At 36.5% G+C, this 22,977-nt stretch overlaps 1 protein-coding gene across 1 annotated transcript; it reads right to left on the minus strand.

The window, feature by feature from the left end:
• Positions 1-1,103: 1,103 nt before the first annotated feature.
• Positions 1,104-22,977, minus strand: LOC139959784 (diacylglycerol lipase-beta-like). The gene is made up of 13 exons (XM_071957630.1): positions 22,836-22,977; positions 21,630-21,828; positions 20,236-20,721; positions 19,492-19,582; positions 19,084-19,346; positions 18,240-18,360; positions 17,362-17,445; positions 16,274-16,429; positions 15,551-15,678; positions 14,077-14,145; positions 11,654-11,726; positions 10,592-10,920; positions 1,104-9,243 (listed from the first exon to the last, which is right to left on the minus strand). Exons 2-13 carry the CDS (start codon positions 21,722-21,724, stop codon positions 9,063-9,065), a joined length of 2,076 nt encoding a protein of 691 aa, XP_071813731.1. The 5' UTR covers positions 21,725-21,828; positions 22,836-22,977; the 3' UTR covers positions 1,104-9,062.

Consider the following 22,977-nt stretch of genomic DNA (forward strand, 5'->3'; position numbering starts at 1 on the left):
AAATGTTCTCCAGTTTTACGGCGTTGTTTCCTCGGAGATAGAAGTGTTCAATGTTTTAATCGTAGTTTTTCCTTCACAATGGAACGGAGGGTGATAAAATACTGCCCGATACTGTTGTTTTAACTGGTTGTTGTATATTAATAGTTTTCAACCGCTCCGCGACATGAGCTATGCAGATTCAGGAAACGTTGTCTTGACCAATAATTTAGCGACTAGGCAATCAAAAGAACTTAGATCTTGAAGGACTCAAAAATATAGAATTTATATTCCAAAATGTTTCAATACCCAGAGAGAACAGTCTTCCTATGTGAAATAAAGGTGTTCTATGTATGAGCACATGGATATATTATTTGATCAATTTGCAGTGGTTAGTGCTTTGTGCCTGAAGAGCAAGACAAATTCCTTGTCAAACCTGGTATTATGACTCTGAAACTATAGGTAATTCTTGTACATTTTAATGAATTTAACTGTGAAGATATCTAGAAAAATTGGATACAAAATAATTGGGAGTCTGTGCTGCTTTAATTCCAACCAGAATCAAGGAAGGTACAGTAGAATGCATACAGATTCGTTAGTACTCAAGATGTTTCTTTATGCATTGTCTTACAGGATGATCGATTAATTAATCAACAGATAGTTCTACTCTTCCTGCTCATTGGACGTACTGCATGAAAAGTGGGCTGATTACCCAAAATAATGTTGATTTTGTTTTGCTCCTACAGTAAAAAAAAAAATAAAAAAATCATGGACAAATATTTGACCAAAAGAGAATAAAAACAAATACAATTTGATATCTAATCAACTGGTGTCATGGTGATTCTATTTGCTGTATGTATTTATTTTGGATTATGATTGGTATGTGGGGGGGGGGGAAGGGTGGAGAAACAAATATTGTAGCATCACGTATGAACTTTTCTAAGTGATAGTTGGATATTCTTGTAGAAAATTATGCTTAAAGGTGAGGGTAGTACATTAAGCTCACAATTGTTATGTCAGATGTGTACGTATCATGGGGGGAGGGGGCGGGGGGGCGGGTCATTAGCTTGGGACATTGGGAATTACGAACATGGTGTAACAATGGAGTAATCAAGAAGTAACACAGATTTACTTTATTTCATCACTATTTTAATATATTTTCTCATCGTGCCCAATTCACATAAAATACCTCAAAACATTCAAATTCGTACAAAAAATGAAAGTGAACATTTTCCCCCGTCATTTATTGTACAAGATAGTTCCGTAATAGTTGAAGGGATGTCTTGCTGATATGAGTGGACTATCATTTAATTAAATTAATAATGCAAGATACATCAATAAAAAATACTGGGAGTGAACACAATTAAATACTTAAGTAATATGCATACATACACAACCAGCACCATAAACCCATAATAAACTCATAAACCAATAATCATACCAGAAAAGAAAAAAAAACGGTAAAAAATAACAATTAGGTAATGAAAGAAGTGAATATTGTCAACAAAAATGTGCATATATGAATGAGACCAATCAGAGATACTGCAATATCCGGCAAGGGCATCCGTTGGAGCAGCTGATGGGGGTGGCGAGGGGGAGGGGGGGCGGTTGGAAACTGGGCAAGGTACAAGGACTGAGAGGGGTAGGGTGAAATAGAAACCCTACAGTTTACTGCCCAAAAGTTGTAACTTTACTTACATTGTTTGTAAATTTGGCAGCACCAACATGAATTTTACATGGTACCGTGTTGCATTATCTTAACTGACCTAATAAATTCATTATCCCCTGCTTCCATTTCCCCTCTCACTACCCTTCCTTCCCCCCACCCCATATCTCCTCAGAAAATTCCCGCAGATGCCCTTTACACCAAGGAACATTACAAGTTCAAACCAGTATGTGATTAAATTCACGAAGAAAAAACAAAACAAACTCAAGAGCATTAAAAAAATTAACATTCAAATTAGCATTAAAAAAATTAACAATATAATGATTTCTATATTGTTTAAGCAGCTCGTCCTAGAATACAAAAAGATTACCAAACCGACGATATGTATCAGTATCATTCAGATTATTTTCCTATCAATTATAGAGTTAAGAAGTAGATTCTATATCAAGAATTCAATCCTGTAAACCCCTCTTCATGTACTTTTAGCAAGAAAATAAAATTTTGCTCTCAACATCAAATGGGAAGACTAAGTTATATGAAATGAACCAGTGTTGTAAGAAAAAGCTATGCAGACAAAACAGTATCCTGGAGATAACTGCTCTCGTTCTTCGATACACTTTCTCCATCAGCGTTTACGTTAGGTAGCACAAGTGTCCCCGAAAAATGTATGAAAACTCACAAAATTATATATCACTTTTGGGTAAATGCTTTCTTTTACTGGAAAGGACCGCAAACAATAGTAAAGATTATCAAAATTAATTTCAAAACACAAAGTTATACTCCAAGTCCAAACATGTCGACCCACAATCTTTGCTGGTGGACTGTTGAATCCTTTCATAATCATGCCAACATTTTGCCAAAATCTTTGCTTTCTTTTTATGTGGCAGGTGTACTATGGAAACATATATTTATTATGTACACAATAATTACATATAGAAGATTTTTTTTTTTAAATAAAAAAAGTAGACGAAAGTATCTGAATTAATAATCAAGTGCGATAAGAAATTGGATATGCATTACAACCAGTGCACCGATTTCAGGCCATGAACAAATTTCACTAAAACTGATCAATGATCAAAAATTTTATTTAATAATTAATATTATTCATACATTTAAACAATAATAGCCACCCTCCAAAAAATAATAGTGCTCAAGGTGACCTATTCAATAGTGTAATGCTATGAGAACTTTTAGGCATGGAATTTATCATTTCAAAGGTTAATTCAGCTCTTCATATATTAAGGTATACTCATAGCATTTAGTATTGCGACGATATGAATTTTTTAAATTTAGTGATATTTGTTAATGCATCTGGTAACAGCAGACTGGATAATATCATTGGGGCACTTCAGCTGAAAATGTCTTTTGAATTTTTTTTTTTATTATAATTTCTCAATCATTTATTTACAAAAAAAGGATATTTCTAAAAAAAAAGATAGATTTTGATGAAAGTACAGAGAACTTTGACAGCTTTGCAAACATTTCAAATGTATCAGGTTTCAAGAATAAATTAACATGAAGATTATAGTAGCCTAAGAAGTAAAGCTTCCAAAGAGCATTTGCCCTGATGACATCACAGACCCCCTGCCCTAATGACATCACAGACCCCCTGCTGTGATTTAACATCCTGGAGTAGTTGAGTGTTTAGCCAGTCAAAAACGGTTACATTCAATCAAACATATCTCGAGTTAGGGGCAAGATATTGAGATGGGGGTTTTAACTAGCAGTGTGGAATATTTTTCTCTTCAATATAAGTTTCACAGTATTTGTCACCAGAATACCCCTTTAAGTATTATATATACCACACATGATATTAACTTTTCAAAACAAAGACAAATATACTGTAATATGCAGCCTGTGTGTATACACATAAAGTAGCAAAGATTGAAATCCATATAGTAAAGAAAGGGTACATCATTGAAAAAAAAAATATATATATATATATATGTATACAGTACAATATTTAATTGAAACTGTTTGATAGTAAAATGCCCCATGCCCTTCCACAGGTTATGCACAAACAGTACATAAGAAAAGATACCCCAGTGAATCACATTTCCATCTTTTTCTTTAAGCAAGGTATTATTAAAAGGAGGTATTGTTGAAGAACATGTAAGGAAAATCTCTATTATATAATATAATAACATATTATATATTATATTATAATATCATATATATTATAATATATGTTTATAATATATTAAAATATTAGAATATTATAATACCCAGCCTGTAAAAACACATATAGGCTCAGTACATGTGCAAAAGACCTACTGTAAAGGAAATCGTAGGTGAATTATGTTGAGAGAAAGTGTGACCATTTTTACGCACACTTAAGTTCAGATGGTCATGAGGTTATAGCAAAATCAGCAAAAGGTATAAAAATGGGGCATGTCGCACTTATCACAGACACACTGGTCATTGTAGATTGCCATATATATACTGTACATGAAAGAAACATGTTATCAGGTTTAGTACAAACACAGTACCCTCGCTGCACAAGAAGAGAGAATCTACGATATTCTATGCTGGACCATTTGGCTCTATACCAGCATTTACCTTGAATAACTTACTATACATGAACTTAAATGCAACTGATCTAATAGGCTTTGTTAAATAGGATATGTAATTGTCTACACATGAAGTGGCCGGTTCTTACATCTATGCCAACACAATGACAGTTACAAGTCAAGTAGTATCACGTTTCAAACAAAAGGCTATAGCCTGTCTATGCCCCACCAACTTCCATCCAATCTTTTTTCCAATCCCTAATTTCCTCCTCCTTTCCCCCATCCAAATTCCCATCTCTCCTCCCTCCCATACCCTTTCCCTTTCTTTGAACCCCCCCCTCCCTCCCCTTTTCCCTCATCTTACTATTACTATCCCCCCCAACAAAAGAAATCCATTTACAGTAACTTATAACATTATAATGTACTAGTACTACCCAGTTTGTACATATTGCAACATTCATGACCGAAAATAGGAAACTTTTTGACTTCGTAATCATGACGTTCTTCTAATTTTTGTTTTGGTTATCATTATACAGGCACACTAGTGATATTGCCACCACCCCCTCCCCCCCCCCCCCAAACACCAACTTGACTGTGTTTTACATCAAGTGAAGCACAACAATGAGAACTGCTAGAAACTGGTACAAGTCTAGCTTATTGCAATAAAATATTAAATTGGTTAATATACCTGTAACAGCCTTAAAATTGCATATAACGTGAATGGATAAATATATATGTATGTTATCGTAATGTGTGGTCGGCATTAATATATACTCAGGATTCAAAAAGGCATGCTCTTCTTCGGCTGGACGATATGAAATAAACCGCAGTCATTTATATAGCAAAAATGTTTTACAAAATTCTTAGGTTTTAAAAAGTTGATAAAGCTGTCTTGATATTTGTTAATGCTATATTTAATATCAAAATATATATTACACTCTGATAATTGATGGTTACTTGTTAGCCTATCAAAATAGGCTAACGGCTTTGAAACTTACCCAAATGAGCAAAATTAATTTAAAAGGGAGATACATTTATAAATAGCCCTAATGAGATCATTAATCTTAAAGCAGCATTTTGCGTTTTGTCGCCGTTTTCCACATTTTTGACAAGTCCATCGAGTTTTTCACATATATTAATCACAAAACAGCAAACTAAGATATTAGCCAAGTTTTTTTCCCTGCCAAAAGCGTTAATTGGCACGTAATTAAGGACATTTGCAGGTAATGAGAAAAGTGTCGACCGACAAATTACACATTTAATAATAATCGGATACAGTTTCCCCAACCCACTAGTTTGAATTCAATCAATCAGAGATGCAGGTTAAGTTATGAACCAATGCTAAAAATAGATTCAAAACGTTGAGTTGGTAACTTGGTACAACCAGCGAGCTGGATTCTAACAGCTCCCTGATACAACTGCCATAGACAATCTACACAAATCAAGCATGGTGTTGTATAACGTATTGGCCAATGATGTTCGTAGCTTTTAAGTATTCATATTATGCGAGAGGTTTATTTGGATCCCAACGGAAATTATCTTCGAGAAAAACAAAGTTGAAAGTTGTAAAATTTTCGACTTTTATGCCACCATTTGAAGTAAGATTTGATTGGATAAGCTAATTATGTATGTCGTTATGTTATTGTGGAATCAGTGAGATTGAGGAAAAACCATAAAAAAGGATGCAAAATGCTGCTCTAAAAGATGACTATAGGTACTTTTGATACGCTAAATACCCAACAACAAAAAATCAGCTATCAGGCCAGGTCGCGTTTCTGAAACTCTATCAAGTTTTGAGCACTGACGCATTAAAAACCTGCGATTTATCAATTAAACTGACTGGACTGTCATGATAAGACAGCACACACATGTAGGATGGATGCCTATGTTCTCCAATTGCTACAGTATATAGATAGATATAGTGCAAAACAGCAAACGACATATATGTTTTGGTCAAATTCTTTGAAACAATTGTGTTTGTACAAAATTTTTCAGTGCAAAACGTTTGACATATTTGGAAAGTTCTGTACATGGTTATAACAGTGTGGAATAAAAAAAAGAACAGATTGTCAAATATAACTAAAACACGCTCTAAGATGACGCATAACAGTTTTACCACTACTTGGCAAAGCTACACATGGAATATTTCAAAATGCCTTCACACAAGGACATACTTTTGAAACTAGAATGTAAAGCAAACAATTAGAATAATACATATGGATATATTTAAGTTTTTCTATTTTGGCCTATTTTTAACAGCATTTATAACACTGTTAGACATTGAAAGACAGCGTGCACTGAGCCTACAAGGACAGTGATGTGCAATGAAAGGTACAAAGTGGATAATATTCTGAACAAACCAAATCAGACAACAGCTAAATGCTTCAATATCTGTTTCTAAATGGTCCTACCTATTTACAATTGTTGTTTCATTGGTTTTATGCTTCAAAACTCACAACAACATTGTTTTTTGTTATTGAAAGACGCATCACCATAGGGAGCCTGTGCTAACTTTTAGGAAGCCAAGCATGGAGAAAAGGAATTCATGGTCACAGTGTTTAACTGTCCTCATACAAATTGTGTACTCACATTGTGTACTCACATTGTGTACTCACATTGCGTACTCACATTGCGCACTCACATTATGTACTCATATTTAATAACAGTAAACACTGAATCTGTCTGGCTTTACTTGAAGCCATAAAACATGTCTTTTTATCCCATCAATTGTTCCCCCGCAATGTCAAATTCAAAATTTTGCACAGGTGCATGGAATAGTTATTTTAATTAATATCAATCAATTTTTGTGTAGCAGTTATACAAGTTCTGAAAATTTGTCTCTCATAAAGTACAATATTTCCTTATATATGAAAACTTGCATTACATCTCTGGATTTGTATAATAGCAACTTGACCATTCTGAATAGCATTTGACGATGCGATTCCAGACAAATTACTCCCCGCCGGTACTCATATTTTACAGGCCCACCGTAATATTACTCCTAGTCGTAACTTGTACTTAACATACATGCCTGCCTCTGGGGGTAACTGTATCCACAAATTTGCCACTTCAATCAAACTGTAATTTTCAAAATATGTATACATGTGAATTTAATTGGTATTAAAGAGTCGAATTGCTGCTAAGTTTAGTGCCACCTATCACACCGTATAAAATTAATTTCTGTGTAGTTATGGACGTTCAAAAACAAACAGGCAAAGATTACGTACGAGAGTAAGAGACATGTCCTTAAAGGGTAACTATTAAAACCTAAATAGAAACAACGACCCATTGTTTCCCTGTCTTTATTTATTTAGCACTCATCAACGTTCTAACGCCATCTGACAACCCTGTAGCATATATCACTTCAGAAGGAAGAGAGTGGCATTTAGTACTGTTGCATTAATACCACATGAATCTAAACTATAATCACTTGGTATGCAGATAATGTAATATTGCCACGACGACATCAAAGTCAAGCTTTTTGCTGAGGCATTTTAAATAAGAAATTGCACATAGTAGAACCTTCTAAATTAAAGAAAAAAAATGATAAAACAAAAATGATAGACTTTTGAAGGGAGTGACTATTAAAGGGTTAGTTTAATAAGGTAAGGTAAAGCCAAACTTAAATTTAAAAAAAAAATAATAATAATGATACTTTAATAAATCAATGTTCAGTATTCCCATTTGTAGCTTAAACTTGGCAATGAGCAACGTGGCAAGCTTTTCGGTTATAATACTACCTTCACAACTACTTTCACAGGATGAATTGATACCAGATAGGGAGAAAAGATTTTTATTTATTTTTATATCCATAGAACTTGCAAATGTTTTTTTTCACTAGCACCATGGCTGTAAGAGAAAGTCAAATTGGTTGCTTGAAAAAGACTTCTGTAGGCTCATGGAAGAGGCTACAGGGACATACAGCATGACAATTCTCAGTGGCTAGCAAAGCCTAAAAGAGCCTAAACTTTGTGGAATGGTGATCACATTTAAAGTGATGCTGAAGAATTGCAGCTTGGATGACTTTTGGCAACGGCAAGTGGGAACACATAAACATATTTTAACTTGGCCTAACTATTTATTTGTCCCTCTTGGTCGCCAAAAATGTTCTTGTCAAAGCTAAAAAGAAAAAACGGCTAATGACAAGGTTTTATCTCCCAGGGTTTCTTCACAGCAAATATTTCAAATAGAAAGTTATTTGAGATGATAAAAGACAAAGTCTGTTGTTTTATAAACAGCACACATTTTGTTCCCACTTCAAATAGCAGACACACTTATCATGATATTTATGAAAAAAAATAAACATTAAAAAAAAAAAAAGGGAAAAAATTTGGTCTCCTCTATGCAGTATTGATAAGGCCACACAAAAACATATAATGCTTCCTCCAATTTTATCACAGAGGAAGTTAAAAAGGAATTTGATTGACTTTCAGGATAATATGACAACATGCAGAAAGCTAGTCTAATTTGGTTGTTCTTTTACTTGACAAGATCAAGGAAACTTCAGTTTGTGCAGAAGTGTCAAGCAGCATCTAAAAAAAAAGCAGCATCCATATATGATTAACAAGACAGGACGGTAGTGCTGACAATAGCAGGATGAGGGGCAAACAGGAGGGGGAGGCAATCATTGTCAAGTCCAGATGAATTAGACAGAGAAATCTAATAGCTTTATGCTCAGCAGGCCCACATCTTCCAGATATTCCTAATATATAAATTTAAGAGTGTGCAAGAATAGAATACAAATATAGAGATACCTGGAAGGGTCTTTTTCCATCCACAGAGAGGGCTGGGATGAAAACAAAGAAACCAACTCTGTTCCGTCTTTGATTACTAGAGCAGATGCTACCGAGTGTTGAGTAATGCCTCTGGGCCTTCCCTTCTTCCCAGAAGCGACTCCTCTGCTGCGGGTCTCATACCCCGGTCGGGGTCACCTGCATCACTTCCTCGATGTGTTCCCGCATCCAGGAGAGAACCTTTTGCACTGTACGAGGTAGATGGTCCCTCACTATGTATGGACTGATGACTATGTGGTCAAAGTCCTTGTATGTGGCCCACTGAGCACGGTAGCCCGACGGTCCCTCGCACCATCCTCTGTAAGAGGATGAGGGAAGAGGAAAGACAATGGTGAAACGATTTTATCATCCATTAGATGATGGATCTTTACGATGCCGAGACCTGTAAACATATTAAGTAACAAACGCTTTGAATACTGGCAGCTTTTGAGCCCGGACATTGTCTGGGGTAAAGTTCATTCACAGCATCGCGCTTTATTCTAAAATATGCTAGAAAGATCAACATCTGGTCATTCATCCTCAAACCACGACAAGAATCTTACAGTTATTCTCACAAAACATTTCCCTTCATTTGAGGTTTGTTTCTGTTGGTGATTGATTAGATTCGCCCTCCTCAATCATGTCTGGGAATATTTTACAGGGTATGAGATTTTAATAGCGTACTAAACTTTTCAGGCTAATAACCATGAACCTTTGAGAATCAGTGGGAAGATCGATACGTAGTACATGGAGGACTGACTCATGAATTATGCATGGAGGACACAGAAAATTATTTTAGAGTAAAATATGGACAATTCTATGTCTACTATCCTATTAAAATCAATCTTTCTTTGATATTGGAGAATAATTTGCTATAACAAAATTAATTCAATGCAGTAAAGTCGAGCGTCAGCCTCAGGTAATTTCTTAACATAATTTTAAAGCCACACTTAAAGAGAGTGCAGACAATTTCGCAAGAATGTGATTCAAACCAGCAACCTCAATTGGATTGTCACCCTTGGAATCCCTGGTTCGAATCTTAACAACTTAATACTCAAATTTATTGTTACTTAGTGAATGACATTTACTATGAAAAGAGAGCAATTTTGGGTGAAGTATTTTCATAGGCAGAGTTGGACATGAGGCAAAGGGAATACAACGGGGTTAGGTTTCTATGTGAATACTGGAGATCTTACGGTCCTCAGTTTCAGTTGGACACGTGGCAAAGGGAATACAACAGGGTTAGGTTTCTAGGTGAATACTGGAGATCTTACGGTCCTCAGTTTCAGTTGGACACATGGCAAAGGGAATACAATGGGGTTAGGTTTCTATGTGAATACTGGAGATCTTACGGTCCTCAGTTTCAGTTGGACACGTGGCAAAGGGAATACAACAGGGTTAGGTTTCTAACTTTCTATGTGAATACTGGAGTTCTTACGGTCCTCAGTTTCAGTTGGACACATGGCAAAGTTAATACAACAGGGTTACGTTTCTATGTGAATACTGGAGATCTTACGGTCCTCAGTTTCAGTTGGACACGTGGCAAAGTTAATACAACAGGGTTAGGTTTCTATGTGAATACAACAGGGTTAGGTTTCTATGTGAATACAACAGGGTTAGGTTTCTATGTGAATACTGGAGATCTTACGGTCCTCAGTTTCACTCACTTTGGTCTATCTTCATCAGCATCTCTGATCCAGAGAATAGACCCTCCGGGGTATAGCTCTATGTTCATCCTCATCTCAGAGGGAGAGGGCGTAATGATGGACCTGGCTGCTGATAAATCTGAGCCATCAATCTCCTCCGGGTTGTTGGTACGATGAGCGTCGAGGCTACCGTCCTCCACATTGGAGGCATCTCTCCTATGCTGCTGCTGTTGTTGCTCTTGGATGAGTTTGATGGGAGATCCGAGGAGCGGTGACTTGACATTTGCGTTAGGTACAAGTTTTGGAAGACCGCAGATTGAGTACCAGCAACCACCGAGGAGAATACGGTACTGGAGAAGGGAAAGACGGAGGGAAAAATGTTTCGATGAAGGGGTAAAGAGATGGTAAATATTTTAGTGTTGCAATTTTGTGTTACAATTTTGTCTGTTCGGGAAATACAATTGCTTCTGTGTACCAAACACTGCTAAACATCTTTCCACTTGTATAGCAAGTAGCTCATTTTGCTTAGCAACTTGTGATGCCATACAGCTATAAATAAAATTAATCCCCCAAGGATCCCCTCAACCAAAACGAGGCAAATTAATCAAGAACTATATCTTATTGTTTTACATCTATGACATCACACCTGCTTGCTCTTGGTACAAACCTTGGTACCTCACATGAACACATCTCGAAGGAGGTAACTGGGAATTTAGTGGAACTCTTTGTACAGGTCAAACTAAAATTAGCCTTGTGAAAGAAATATGCACTGTAAATTGCCATCTGACCATTAAACTTGAATTAAACAGTAGTAAACATAGATCTTCCTCTCTAATAAGTCGGACACCGACCATAACTTGTGACGATTAGATACGTATGCCAACATTTTCATGATTGTTACTTCACTTTTGCTTATTTTCTACTCCTTTTTGTGTTTATTTCAAACTATTACAACAAAATAACTAATTTAAAAGAACTAGTAACTTTTTTGAGCGTGTGTGTTTCATATTTTATTATTATTAAATTAAATGAAACAAAGGGCACTAAAACAAACAAGAAGCAGCTGACTTGATGAAGACTCACCTTGGGTGTCGGACTGTGCTGCATCACTTCAACAATTTGGTCTTTGAGATCATTGAGTGTCAGAATACTAAGTCTGTCAACGAACAAGAAAAAAGAGCCCAATTTATCTCGAAATTCCCTTCCGGCCTGCCGCTGTCTGAAGTTGCATCGAGTGAAAATGGGACACGATCCCTGGTTACAGGGTATCCAAGGTAATGTGGGTTCTGATTCCCCCCCACAGCTTAAGAAATGGCTGTATAGGGATCGCCACCAACTAAGGACTAGATAGCTCAGATGGTTGAGCGCAGGGTTTGTAACCCAGAGGTCACTAGTTTCAATCATGTTCCAGCCATAAATTTCTTTGCTATTTTCCATTCCAAAGGCAAATACATAACAAATGCATAGATTCACTAGCAAAATACTAGACAAATATTAAATGCTTACGCGTCTTTTCAAACCTAGTTTATTTTCCCAACTAACCCCCCCTTCCCCCCCCCGTTAACCCCCTGACAAACACACACTACCAGCATCCTATCTCACTCACTGTCAACAAAATAAAACAAGAGCATCAATGACGCAGTATCTCAATACTGGAAGTTCTAATTTCGATTCCTAGTTTCTTATCTTTGCTCTGTCTCTACAATTATCAATATAAATATATATCATATTTTTGGTCATATAGTTTGACGTCAATGACAACAGTCAAATAAGAAGAGGCGAACAACTCGACCATATTCTTGATGCCCGCCTTGAGAAAGCTAGGCCTATCGACCTACTGTAGGTTACTGTAGACTGTAGTGGTGACTACCATCAAAACTGTGTCCACTTCCAATTATCAAAACAACCCACGTTTTTCCATCTCAATAATTTTGACATGAAGATTTCGTGGATTTATGACTTGGAAAAAATAATGTAAAAGAAGATTACAAGTTTTTATATGCAAGTGATGGGTGGCCTCCTCCTCCCCTAATAGCCACCCCAGTTCCTCTCCATTTTAGTATTTTCTTTTAATTCTTTGTATATTTGATGTCAAACATCACAGGTTCAACAAACTAAACATACTTCTTATAACCTTATTATATCCTTATAAATAAAACATAACCTTATCCAATTTTTATAGTCTTATAAAAGTTGTGATGCTATGGCCGGCTCCTCTTTTATACATACTCCAGTGAAAATAAAATGTGATAGATTATAATTTTTGTTTTTAATTCTTTTTTTTTTTGGGGGGGGGTTAAAGAAATATACCAAACAAGCTGTTAATTCATAATAATGCTTCATTCTAGAAATGCACAATATACACTCTATTCCAAATGAATAGTTGTTGTATTATCCCATTAACATTATGTTAAATTTATGGAGTCACAGTTAATATATAAGTTGGAAACTTAACTTAAAAATTAAAACACACTGAAAGGCAATCAAACAAACTTACTGTACCCTGGCCCAAAACTGCCTGAACACCACCAGTACAATGCTAATGTGGCTATTACTAAATGAAGGCCTAATACAGAATGCATTAGGCCTAGCCTAAACTTGTAGCCTTCAGCAGCACAACAAAGTGTATACATAATTATACAAAATACCTGATGGGCAATCAAAGAAGCTTATCATGACTCTTGCTCTGAAAAACTACCTGAACAACAGAACAATCCTTAAATTGATATTACTAAAACCATGGAGCTATAAACAGACTAAGTCCTAATATAAGTTAAATGCACAACAATGTGTAGCCTATATGGAATTAGTGTGCAATACACAACCAGTACCAGCATCTCACAACAGTACAGTAAATTGGTCGTGAGGGTGACCATTTTCGTATATCTAACATGTAGCTGCCATGAGGCATAGCCAATCTGCTACAAACCAGACTTGGAGGCGGGGCTTGAGTCATAGCCAATCTGCTACACAAGACTTGGAGGCGGGGCTTAATCATCAAAAACAATGAAACAAACAAGTTTTGGAGCGTGTGCAAAAAGGCCTTATTTCAACTGTTTTCAGAGAGATTTGGCCAAATTTGGACATAAATCGGTGAAAAAGTCATAGAATGAGATACAATTCTGGAATAAAAAATAGTAACTTTTGTTGGCCTATATGATATATGCTTGCTCTGGAAATTCCAGAGAATAAGAACTTTGTATGAAGACGCTGAAAAATTTTTAAGAGAAGAGAGAGACCCACTTACTGTTACAATATCTCTATACATGTAATGTATTGAGATAAAAATAAAAAGTAACATATGGTAAGTATACAACTTTTTTTGGGTCAATGTGTATAAAACAAGTCCAATTCATTCCATGAAGTAGAAATAGTGATGTTTAGATTTGAGCAAAATCTGCAATATCTTGATCTACTTTGAATCTCCCTCCACAGCTGCTGTCATCCAAGCTGCATTTTGTTTGACTTTTTCAGTTTACAAAGAAAAGAGTTTTTTTTTTTCATACCTCGGTATAATATCCAGTCCAACGACAACTGATATCACAAAATCTTTAGTGAAGTGGACACCCTCATCACTGCAATGAAAGATAATAAACATTATGTAAACAAGTAAAAAAAAGTGGAAAAAGACACCAGTTGAAAGTGTTAATAGATAAAGTCAACATAATATCTACAACCTGTAGTACGAATTTAAAATATACTGCACCCGCTTTGGACTGTTTGCATCATTTTGTTTGAGGAATAATTTGATCTGGAATGGCATCGCAAAATGCTACACCAAATGGGCAAATTGCTATATAGATACAAACATGTGTAGGAGCTTTTTTAGTGCAAAAAATATATATTTTTAATATGAGACAAACCTCACAGCCTTCAAAGGTACAACACATTATTCTAACTCCACATTTATCTCTGTTTCTTGCGAGAGACATGTTAATAATAGGGATGCACCGGATCCAAATTTTTGGATCCGGAACCGGATTTTGCCGGATAGTACATGAAATCCGGCCGGATAAAATCCGGCCGGAACCGGATTTATTCATTACACAAAAGAAAATCATTAATAAGAAGTAGAAGTATGAAACAAGGAGCAAATGTTAGGTGAGATATACGCATATTATAAAGAAGGTGAAATTAAGACCCCATTTAGTGGGTCAGACCATTGAGAAAATTAAATTAAACATGTTAAACCTAATTTTTCCTTACTTTGAATGTTTTTATTAATTTTTGGAAATAGTTTACTTTGATTTAAGTTAATACCAACACCTTTTTAAGGAATAATTCAGGCCAGATTTTGAAAAAGATCCGGCCGGATTTTGAAAAATATCCGACCGGAACCGGATAATTGCTCACTATCCGGCCAGACCTGATTTCTGGTGCATTCCTAGTTAATAATATCAAGTGAAAGTGGCAAAAAATGGCAAAAACAATGAAAGCTAAGCATCTGACTTCCAAGTCCTGGCCAGCTTATGTGGGGTGGGAATTTCACGCAGGAGAAATGTATGATTTTCCTATCTGAAAACGGTCTCCCAAATGGTTAAGAATCCAGAAATTAGCTCAAATGGTAGTAAACATGATGGTGGATCAACACCTGACATGACGGTAAATTACAAGCCATGGGACTTTCCCCGAGATCTATATCTTGCTGCTTACCGTAGTGATGCAAAATAACTGCTGTTCAATTCGATATCACTACCGGGAGAAGGCACTATTCCATATTTCAAGGTTTAGGATACATGCCTGTAATGGTATACTAAGATGTATATAGTCAAAGTCCTAGCCCAATTTGCTTATTCAAATCTGGGCTAGACACCGGCCAAATGAATCGTTGTTGGTAAGATCAAATTGCTCTGCAGCATCTGAAAGTGTTGCTTAATCTTAGTATCATCTGAAGTTTACCAACGTCTTCATACTTAAAAGGAATGTCTGCCTCAAACGACTCTGTACTCTGTTAGCAGCATTTGTGGTATTTTGACTCACTTGAGCAGACCGAACGGTGATGAATAGACGTAGCATTTAATTTCGGGCCATTCTTCCTTCAGCATCATTGACGTCAGTATAGCTGTACCAGCACCTAGACTGTGTCCAGTGATGACCACTTCAAAATCCTGCCACAAAAAAAAAAGAGAAAGAAGCAAATAAACATCCAAACAAGAAATCAAATTAATAAAAGCAAAACAAGAACACAGAGTATATCGTTGCAGCAAGCAGCAGAGTAAGATTGAGCACTTTAAAGGATAAGTGCCTGTTTCATTTGTATTATTAGAATTGTCCAATGAACATTATAACTTTCTATTTTCAAAGCATTCTGCATCACTAGCTAAATGAGCTGGATCCTGATAGCATGTTTCCTTGCAAGGAATCTGGAATGTGGTGTGATGTTATTCAATCAACCACACCCCCAGAGTAGTATTCCCCCAAAAAACCGAACATAAATTTACGTAGAAAAACAAAACTTTTGATATTTCTCTTGTCAATCTCAATCCAACTTTGGCTACCAGAGTCTTTTCTCAACCTAAATTTGAGCTTGTACCATCACAACGTTTGGTGTTCTCATTTAACATTTTGTCACGCATGAAAAACACATCCAAACACATTCAAACGCATCGAAACACAAAAGAGTCTGTAGACAAAAATAAAACCCTTTTAAAAAGAGAAGGTAAGATATAATCAATGTGATTCCACTCTTGCAAATATACTTACTGGTTCTATTCTCTTTGCTTCTTCTAATAGCTGCAATTCCTTGATTTTATTGTGCACAAACTTGGCAGTGTTTGCCATACCCCTATGTGCATATATGTCTGTTCTGCCAGTAATATCTAATCGCTCTGCCTCTGCTGTTACGTCTGTTAAGGCATCCTGTTGTGAGAGGGTACAAATGAAAATGAAAAAAAAATCTTTTGAAACGGAAATCCTCGACTCATCCTAGCAGAGAAATTTTAGAAATTTAAAGACTCCATGCAGAATATTTTAGGTGTTGTCAATTGGTACATTATTGTCCTATGCAAAATTTAAAAATTCAATTTTGGATTGCCTTTCTTTGGCATTCATAGTTATTCATTTTTAAGGCAAATCTGATGATGGCATTGGCTCTTCAAACCAGACCCAGTTGATCTATTTGTTTTAATAAATCTATAAGGCTATCAAATTATGTTCTTTAGCTTGTTATAGATCACAAGTCACTCCCAATAGCACTCGACACCCTTTACCATTGACATCTTGTTAAGCATTACAAATATCTTGTTTGTGCTTACACCCTGTCACTATAAGACAAGGGAGGTAATGTGACAACAATAGCCTATTGTGTTTGACATTGGGGTATTGGATTGACTTACCTTCAGGGACAGACTTCCTCGTATTACTACAACAATAGTCTATCGTGTTTGATATTGGGGTAGTGGATCGACTTACCTTCAGGGACAAACTTCCTTGTATTACTACAACAATAGTCTATTGTGTTTGATATTTGAGTAGTGGATCAACTTACCTTCAGGGACAAACTTCCTTGTATTACTACAACAATAGTCTATTGTGTTTGTAGTTGGGGTAGTGGATCGACTTACCTTCAGGGACAAACTTCCTTGTATTACTACAACAATAGTCTATTGTGTTTGATATTTGAGTAGTGGATCAACTTACCTTCAGGGACAAACTTCCTTGTATTACTACAACAATAGTCTATTGTGTTTGTAGTTGGGGTAGTGGATCAACTTACCTTCAGGGACAGACTTCCTTGTATTACTACAACAATAGTCTATTGTGTTTGATATTGGGGTAGTGGATTGACTTACCTTCAGGGACAGACTTCCCCGTATTGCTACAACAATAGTCTTCCTCTCTCGATCAATAACGACCATAAACGGAATCTCAAATATCTAAGGAAAAGAGAAACAAAAAGTTAAAAAAAAACCTAACCTTAAGTTTGCTGTGGTGATTAAAAACAAGCTTACTTTGACAGAGCAAATTTATTATTGGGAGGATTGGGAATTTAACCAGGGACTTCAATTGGACCTCACAGGTCCTATGTTCTCACTACTGAGCTACAGCTAATGTCAACCCCTATTTTACAATTTATTGACTGAGGGTGCCAGTCTGGTGCACATCCTTGTAACCAGGGATCTCTCCGGGCTTTTAATTGAAAACGACCTAGAGAGCACCAGAGAATTAATTCATATCTTATTTCGTTAATAATGAGAGGTGAAGCAAAATGACCGATATTTAAATGTTGAATTATCACAGGAAAACGGTATGAGAGTGAAACAAACCAACTCACTCGAATGGATTCAACAATATAGTAAAATATGAAGTTACGTAGTTTTCTCCCAAATTTCTGGTCAGTATACTGTTGTGGATATTTTTCTTTATGTATTATACCATTCATAGTCCACCACTATTTTCCTTCTTTCACTTTATAAAGGTGTGTTGGGGAGGGTGGGAGGGGGGGGGGTTGGGTAGGGGCACTGAAGGCAATACTGTACTTACTGTTAGCTCACTGTATGTATATCTAGAGGGCAAAAGGTATCAACTGGGTAGATATTAAATGAAGAAAAAATCTGGGAATCTGTGTTTCACATCATACATTCATTATACATTTTTGCGCTAAGATCAAAGATGGCAATTTTCAGTCATACACTAATTAAGATTCTGGTTCTTCTATTTGGTATTTTACCTTATTGTGGAAGCTCAAAAATATGACATCGTCTTCGTCGACACCTAACGACTTCACCACAGCGGCCGTGTTGCACTGGCAGCAGTTATCGTTTTCAGTACCACCGGTGCATGTGAAGCAACTAGATGAGAAATATGAAAATAAACATCCATTGTCATAATTCCTACAGTACATGTATCGTTGGATTCCTTTCTCGGATAGAAAGTGATCAATTCTTGCAGGGATTGTCGAGGCAAATGAGAGATCTTCAGTGTGCCGATTCTGATCTGCTCCAGTTCTTCTTTGATCGTTCGTAACAATTTCTGTTGTTTTTTATAAATGCAAAGTAGTTTAAATTGTGTGTGTCAATTTGGATACAGTGTTCAATTGGATGAGTAAGCCTCTTCTTTAACCTTCAAACTTCAAAAGGGCAAAGACAACCATATTCAAGCATGAAATTTCATAAATATCTTTTTCATAGAGAAAGTGGTCGCATATTGAAAGCTGCATTTCTCCGTTCAAATTGATACTCTAATCACAGTGTGGTACACATATCCTCATTAATTGTCACAGAAATATTCTATAATATAATTATGAAAAGTCATCAGGATATTACAAAGAAGAGGCTGAGTAAGCTGAGACAGAATTTAAGCATGAACATTGGATACAGGAATATGTCACTCTGTAATGTAGGAGGGTGGGGGGGGGGTAGTTTCTTGGCACCAGAATTTCACATGAAAGTTATCGGCAAATATAGAGGTCTTCTACATATGAGAGGAAAATATCTTTTATATTTATATTTTTTTTCTCTGATTTTTTTGGTTTTACAATGCTAAATACACTTTATACCTGGAGGAGCCCTTACCGGCAAATAGGAAACAATTGGCAAGATCCACAGCATAAATTTGTCTCCATGAAGAACGGCCAGCCATAGATGGCAGCAGAGTACTTAAAGTAGTACACTACAGGGTCGATCACGTCGACTAATGGAGATGTACGTTGGAGCAGCTCGGACGGGAGAGAGAATCGATGGTGAGCTAACGATTCTCCTCTACATATCCTTCTCTGTTGCTCTAACTGCATGAGAACGAATCCAGCTGCTACGTCTGATGGTACCACGTCCAACGTCTGGAAATAGATGTAACCGGAATGTCAGTCAGGTAAATGGTGATATTATGGTTTATATTTTATAAAGCTTGTTTCTCAGAAGGATTTTTAAAGAAAGCTCATATTCAATTTATGATTTGAAATCTTTAAAGTCGACAGTACTCACCCCAAATAATTGAGATAAAATTTCAGCGGCTTCAGTGTAAGCCGCTTCCAAATTGTCATCTTTGCCTGCACAGCAGCAGAGCCACTGACACCTGACAATGAGATAAAAGGAAGAAAGGAATGGAATATGTACAGTATGTTCTCATTGTTCCTACCTGTAGGTAAACTGTGTGTCCGATACAGGATGTTGCGGGGACAGCAGCATCCCGCAGCCAGGCTGCATAAGGACGCAATCTGTTGTGCTGTACAGCGCACACAATAGGCATTGCACACAATAGGCATTGCACACAATTGCACACAAATGCACACAATAGCGCACACAATAAGCATTGCAAAATTCTATTATTCTACATTGATTCAGCCTTGCTGTGGGGGATGTTGCAGATGCTGCAGCTTTTTTTATTCACACATTTACCTGAGGAGATAATGAAGTCTCTGACAATTCAGAGTTACTAGGTCTTTCTTATTCCAGACCACTTGGTTGACAAACAAAGGGGGACAAAATGTGCGCTGCAGATATGAAACAACAAAATTGGGGGAATGGGTTGAAAAAGTAGAAAAAAAAAATTTCCAGTAAGAAACCAAAGCTTAGAAAAGGTTTGACAGTGAGTGCATTTCATGTGATAAACTTGTTCATATTTGTTTACAACCTGAAATGATACTTTTGATTGTGTAACAAGACAATAAGCCATCTTGAACAGACACAGAGACAGACACAAATTGAGAAATCCTTGCTTTGGCTAACCTTTTCTTCCAGTTGGCTTTGGCTACCCCCCTCAGGTGTCTCGCTGTGTGACTACCCGACCTCTCTCTTAGCTCTTCTTCATGTTTAATACTCGGTCCAAACAGAAGCCAGACCACCACCAAAGCGATGAAGAAGAGCCCCCAGAACAAAGAGAGGGAGGTCTTCACTAATCTGATGATGGTGATATCACATCTTTTGTCCCCATCAAGACTCCACTCTTGGAAAACCCAGAAAGCTGCTACTCCGCTCCAAACGGCTTCAATCAGGAGAATGGCAAGACGTACGTACAGGACGAATGGAAGGAACTTTCGAGGTCCTGGATTCAGGATGGAACCCTGTGCACTGAGGATCGCTATGAAAAATTCAAGTAGGATGGTGATGGAAAGAAGGACGGCAAGACCGATCATAAATATGGCCAGGATCCGGCCACCTGGACACTCGTGGAAAGAATGCTCGGTGATGTACACTGTCACTGCAACAATCAGACTGTGGAATGAAAAGCAAAATACAACGTTCCTTAAGGAGTAATCGGCACAGTAAGTAACATCCCTTTGTTCGCAAGCTGCATTTTGCGCTAATTTGGAACCTTATGTCAACTTGATCAAACCATGTGGCATTAAATTGCATGTAAGCCTTCAATGTAATTATGTAATTATGCTTCCATGTGCATGAAAACCATTGACTTATATGTAAGTCATACATCCTTTAGTGAAGTATATTAAAAAATTTGTGTCCCACACATTTATTGTAATCTTTTTCATATGAAACAAACTAGCAAGTCTATCCCTAATTTTAAAACATCAAATTATTCTGATATTGATGGTATAAATTGACAGATTTAATCTGCTACATTTAGTCCACCAAAATCTGCCAGATTATGTTTTCTGGTACCAGCTATTTCCTATAAAGCAGCCTTTTGTGCTTGGCTGACAATTTTTATACCAAACCTACCAAGTTCTCAACATAACGTGGCAACTGATCACACCCTGTCATCCTTCTACATTTTTTGCATGTTGTATATTTACTGAATTTGATTTGATTCTCAACATTTAGTCAATTAGACATACTGTTTAATCTCAGAGTTGATCACATGCTAACAAGACAAAGTTTTTGGCTTATTCCTCTTACTTGACCTTAATATTGACTAGTCAATCTTATGAACTACAGGGTCGATGGATTTAAATAAAAACAGGAAAAATAAGCAAAATCGACTTAAGAAGCCACTTTAAATATCAAAGTACCATCTGATTGTGGTAAAGCTAAAGTACATCATTTAGTTTGCAATGCTTCAATTGAAAGGTTTTCAATTTCAAGACATTTAGATCTTAACTAATTCAATCCATCTCTCAAAGACCCTCAATTATAATGCAAAGGTTCCACAATACTGTACTTACACAAGGCATCTGATTGACGCAGACCATGCAGCAGGCAGAACAAAGTCATCACTGCCGATACGCCACTTTCTGTTGAACAAGACTAGAGCTGGCATTGTTGTGTTTTACTGTTGAAATTATTATCACTCTTAATTGCAACATGCTGTAGAATCTGTCGCATGTCTTCAGCTAATCCCCTTCATGAGTGGATTTTCAGGCACTGTTGATAAATAGATTACACAACAACCATAAATAATACCGATGCACTGAATAACGATTTAGGTGGATTCAGTAAAGAATCCACCCAGATTTGAAATCCTGTTCATCCCCAAAAACTAGTTTAATTACATGTTTATATACTTTCTTTTTCTCTTACCATGTGTAGTGATATTTTGTTAGTCATGAGTTGACAATGCTTAGGCTAGATCAAAGAGGTAATGCCTCTGTTCACCCCTATTTGCAACCAGGGGCACTTTCAATATCAAAATATTGATCACATTTTCTGCTTGGTCCAAAAGTCAGCAACTTACGCATAGGAAGAAATATAGCTTTGCGGTAAAACAAAGAAACATAGTCCTCTTTGTATAGGGGTTTTATGCAGCAATGAAGTTGTTCATTCTCAATTTATTTTTTGGACCACACTTCACTTACAAATAACAGGCTAATGATGGATCAATTCTCTCAGTTCCCCAGTTGGATTATGCCATTTATCATTAGGGGTAGAACAACGAAAAAAGGTGTTTGTCCTTTGTAAAAACACCTAGGCTAACTACTGTACAATAGTGTAATTGTGTAAAACTCTTGCTAGAAACATGAATTCAACTTGAGTAAAATAAATAATGAATGTAATGTGTTGCTCTCAAAATAATTTTAGAACGAACAAACTATGTTGCTGTAAAATCCTCTAATAAATAAACTGAATACTCCAATCGGTGAAAAAGAGAGCCTTGTGATTGTTACCGTCCTAATCTGGGCTATCAGTATCAATACGTTTAACTTTAAGTAAGCTAGGCCTAGCCAACAGAACGTTAGCACTGTACCATAGCCTAATACTGGATAGGCTAAGTAATAGGCTAACATCTATCGTTGGCTACCGTGGAAGAATGACTGAAGGAAGTGTGAAATTATGTCTAGGCCTAGGCCCACACTGAAATTTCGAGAAACGTTCTTTATTCATTATCTACATTATGAGTAACGAAATGGTTGGTTGATTAAGCAAAATCTCACCTAGCTTTCTAAACAACGTAATGTCAACACCGAAACTTAAATTTCTGTGAATGTCAAGCCAAAATTTCTTTTGGGAGACCTGTTTGGTTTAACATCGGCTTGAAGTTATCAATTCAGATGATAACTTCAAGCCGATGGTAAA

This window comes from Apostichopus japonicus, chromosome 19, assembly GCF_037975245.1.
Source record: "Apostichopus japonicus isolate 1M-3 chromosome 19, ASM3797524v1, whole genome shotgun sequence".
NCBI lineage: Eukaryota > Metazoa > Echinodermata > Holothuroidea > Aspidochirotida > Stichopodidae > Apostichopus > Apostichopus japonicus.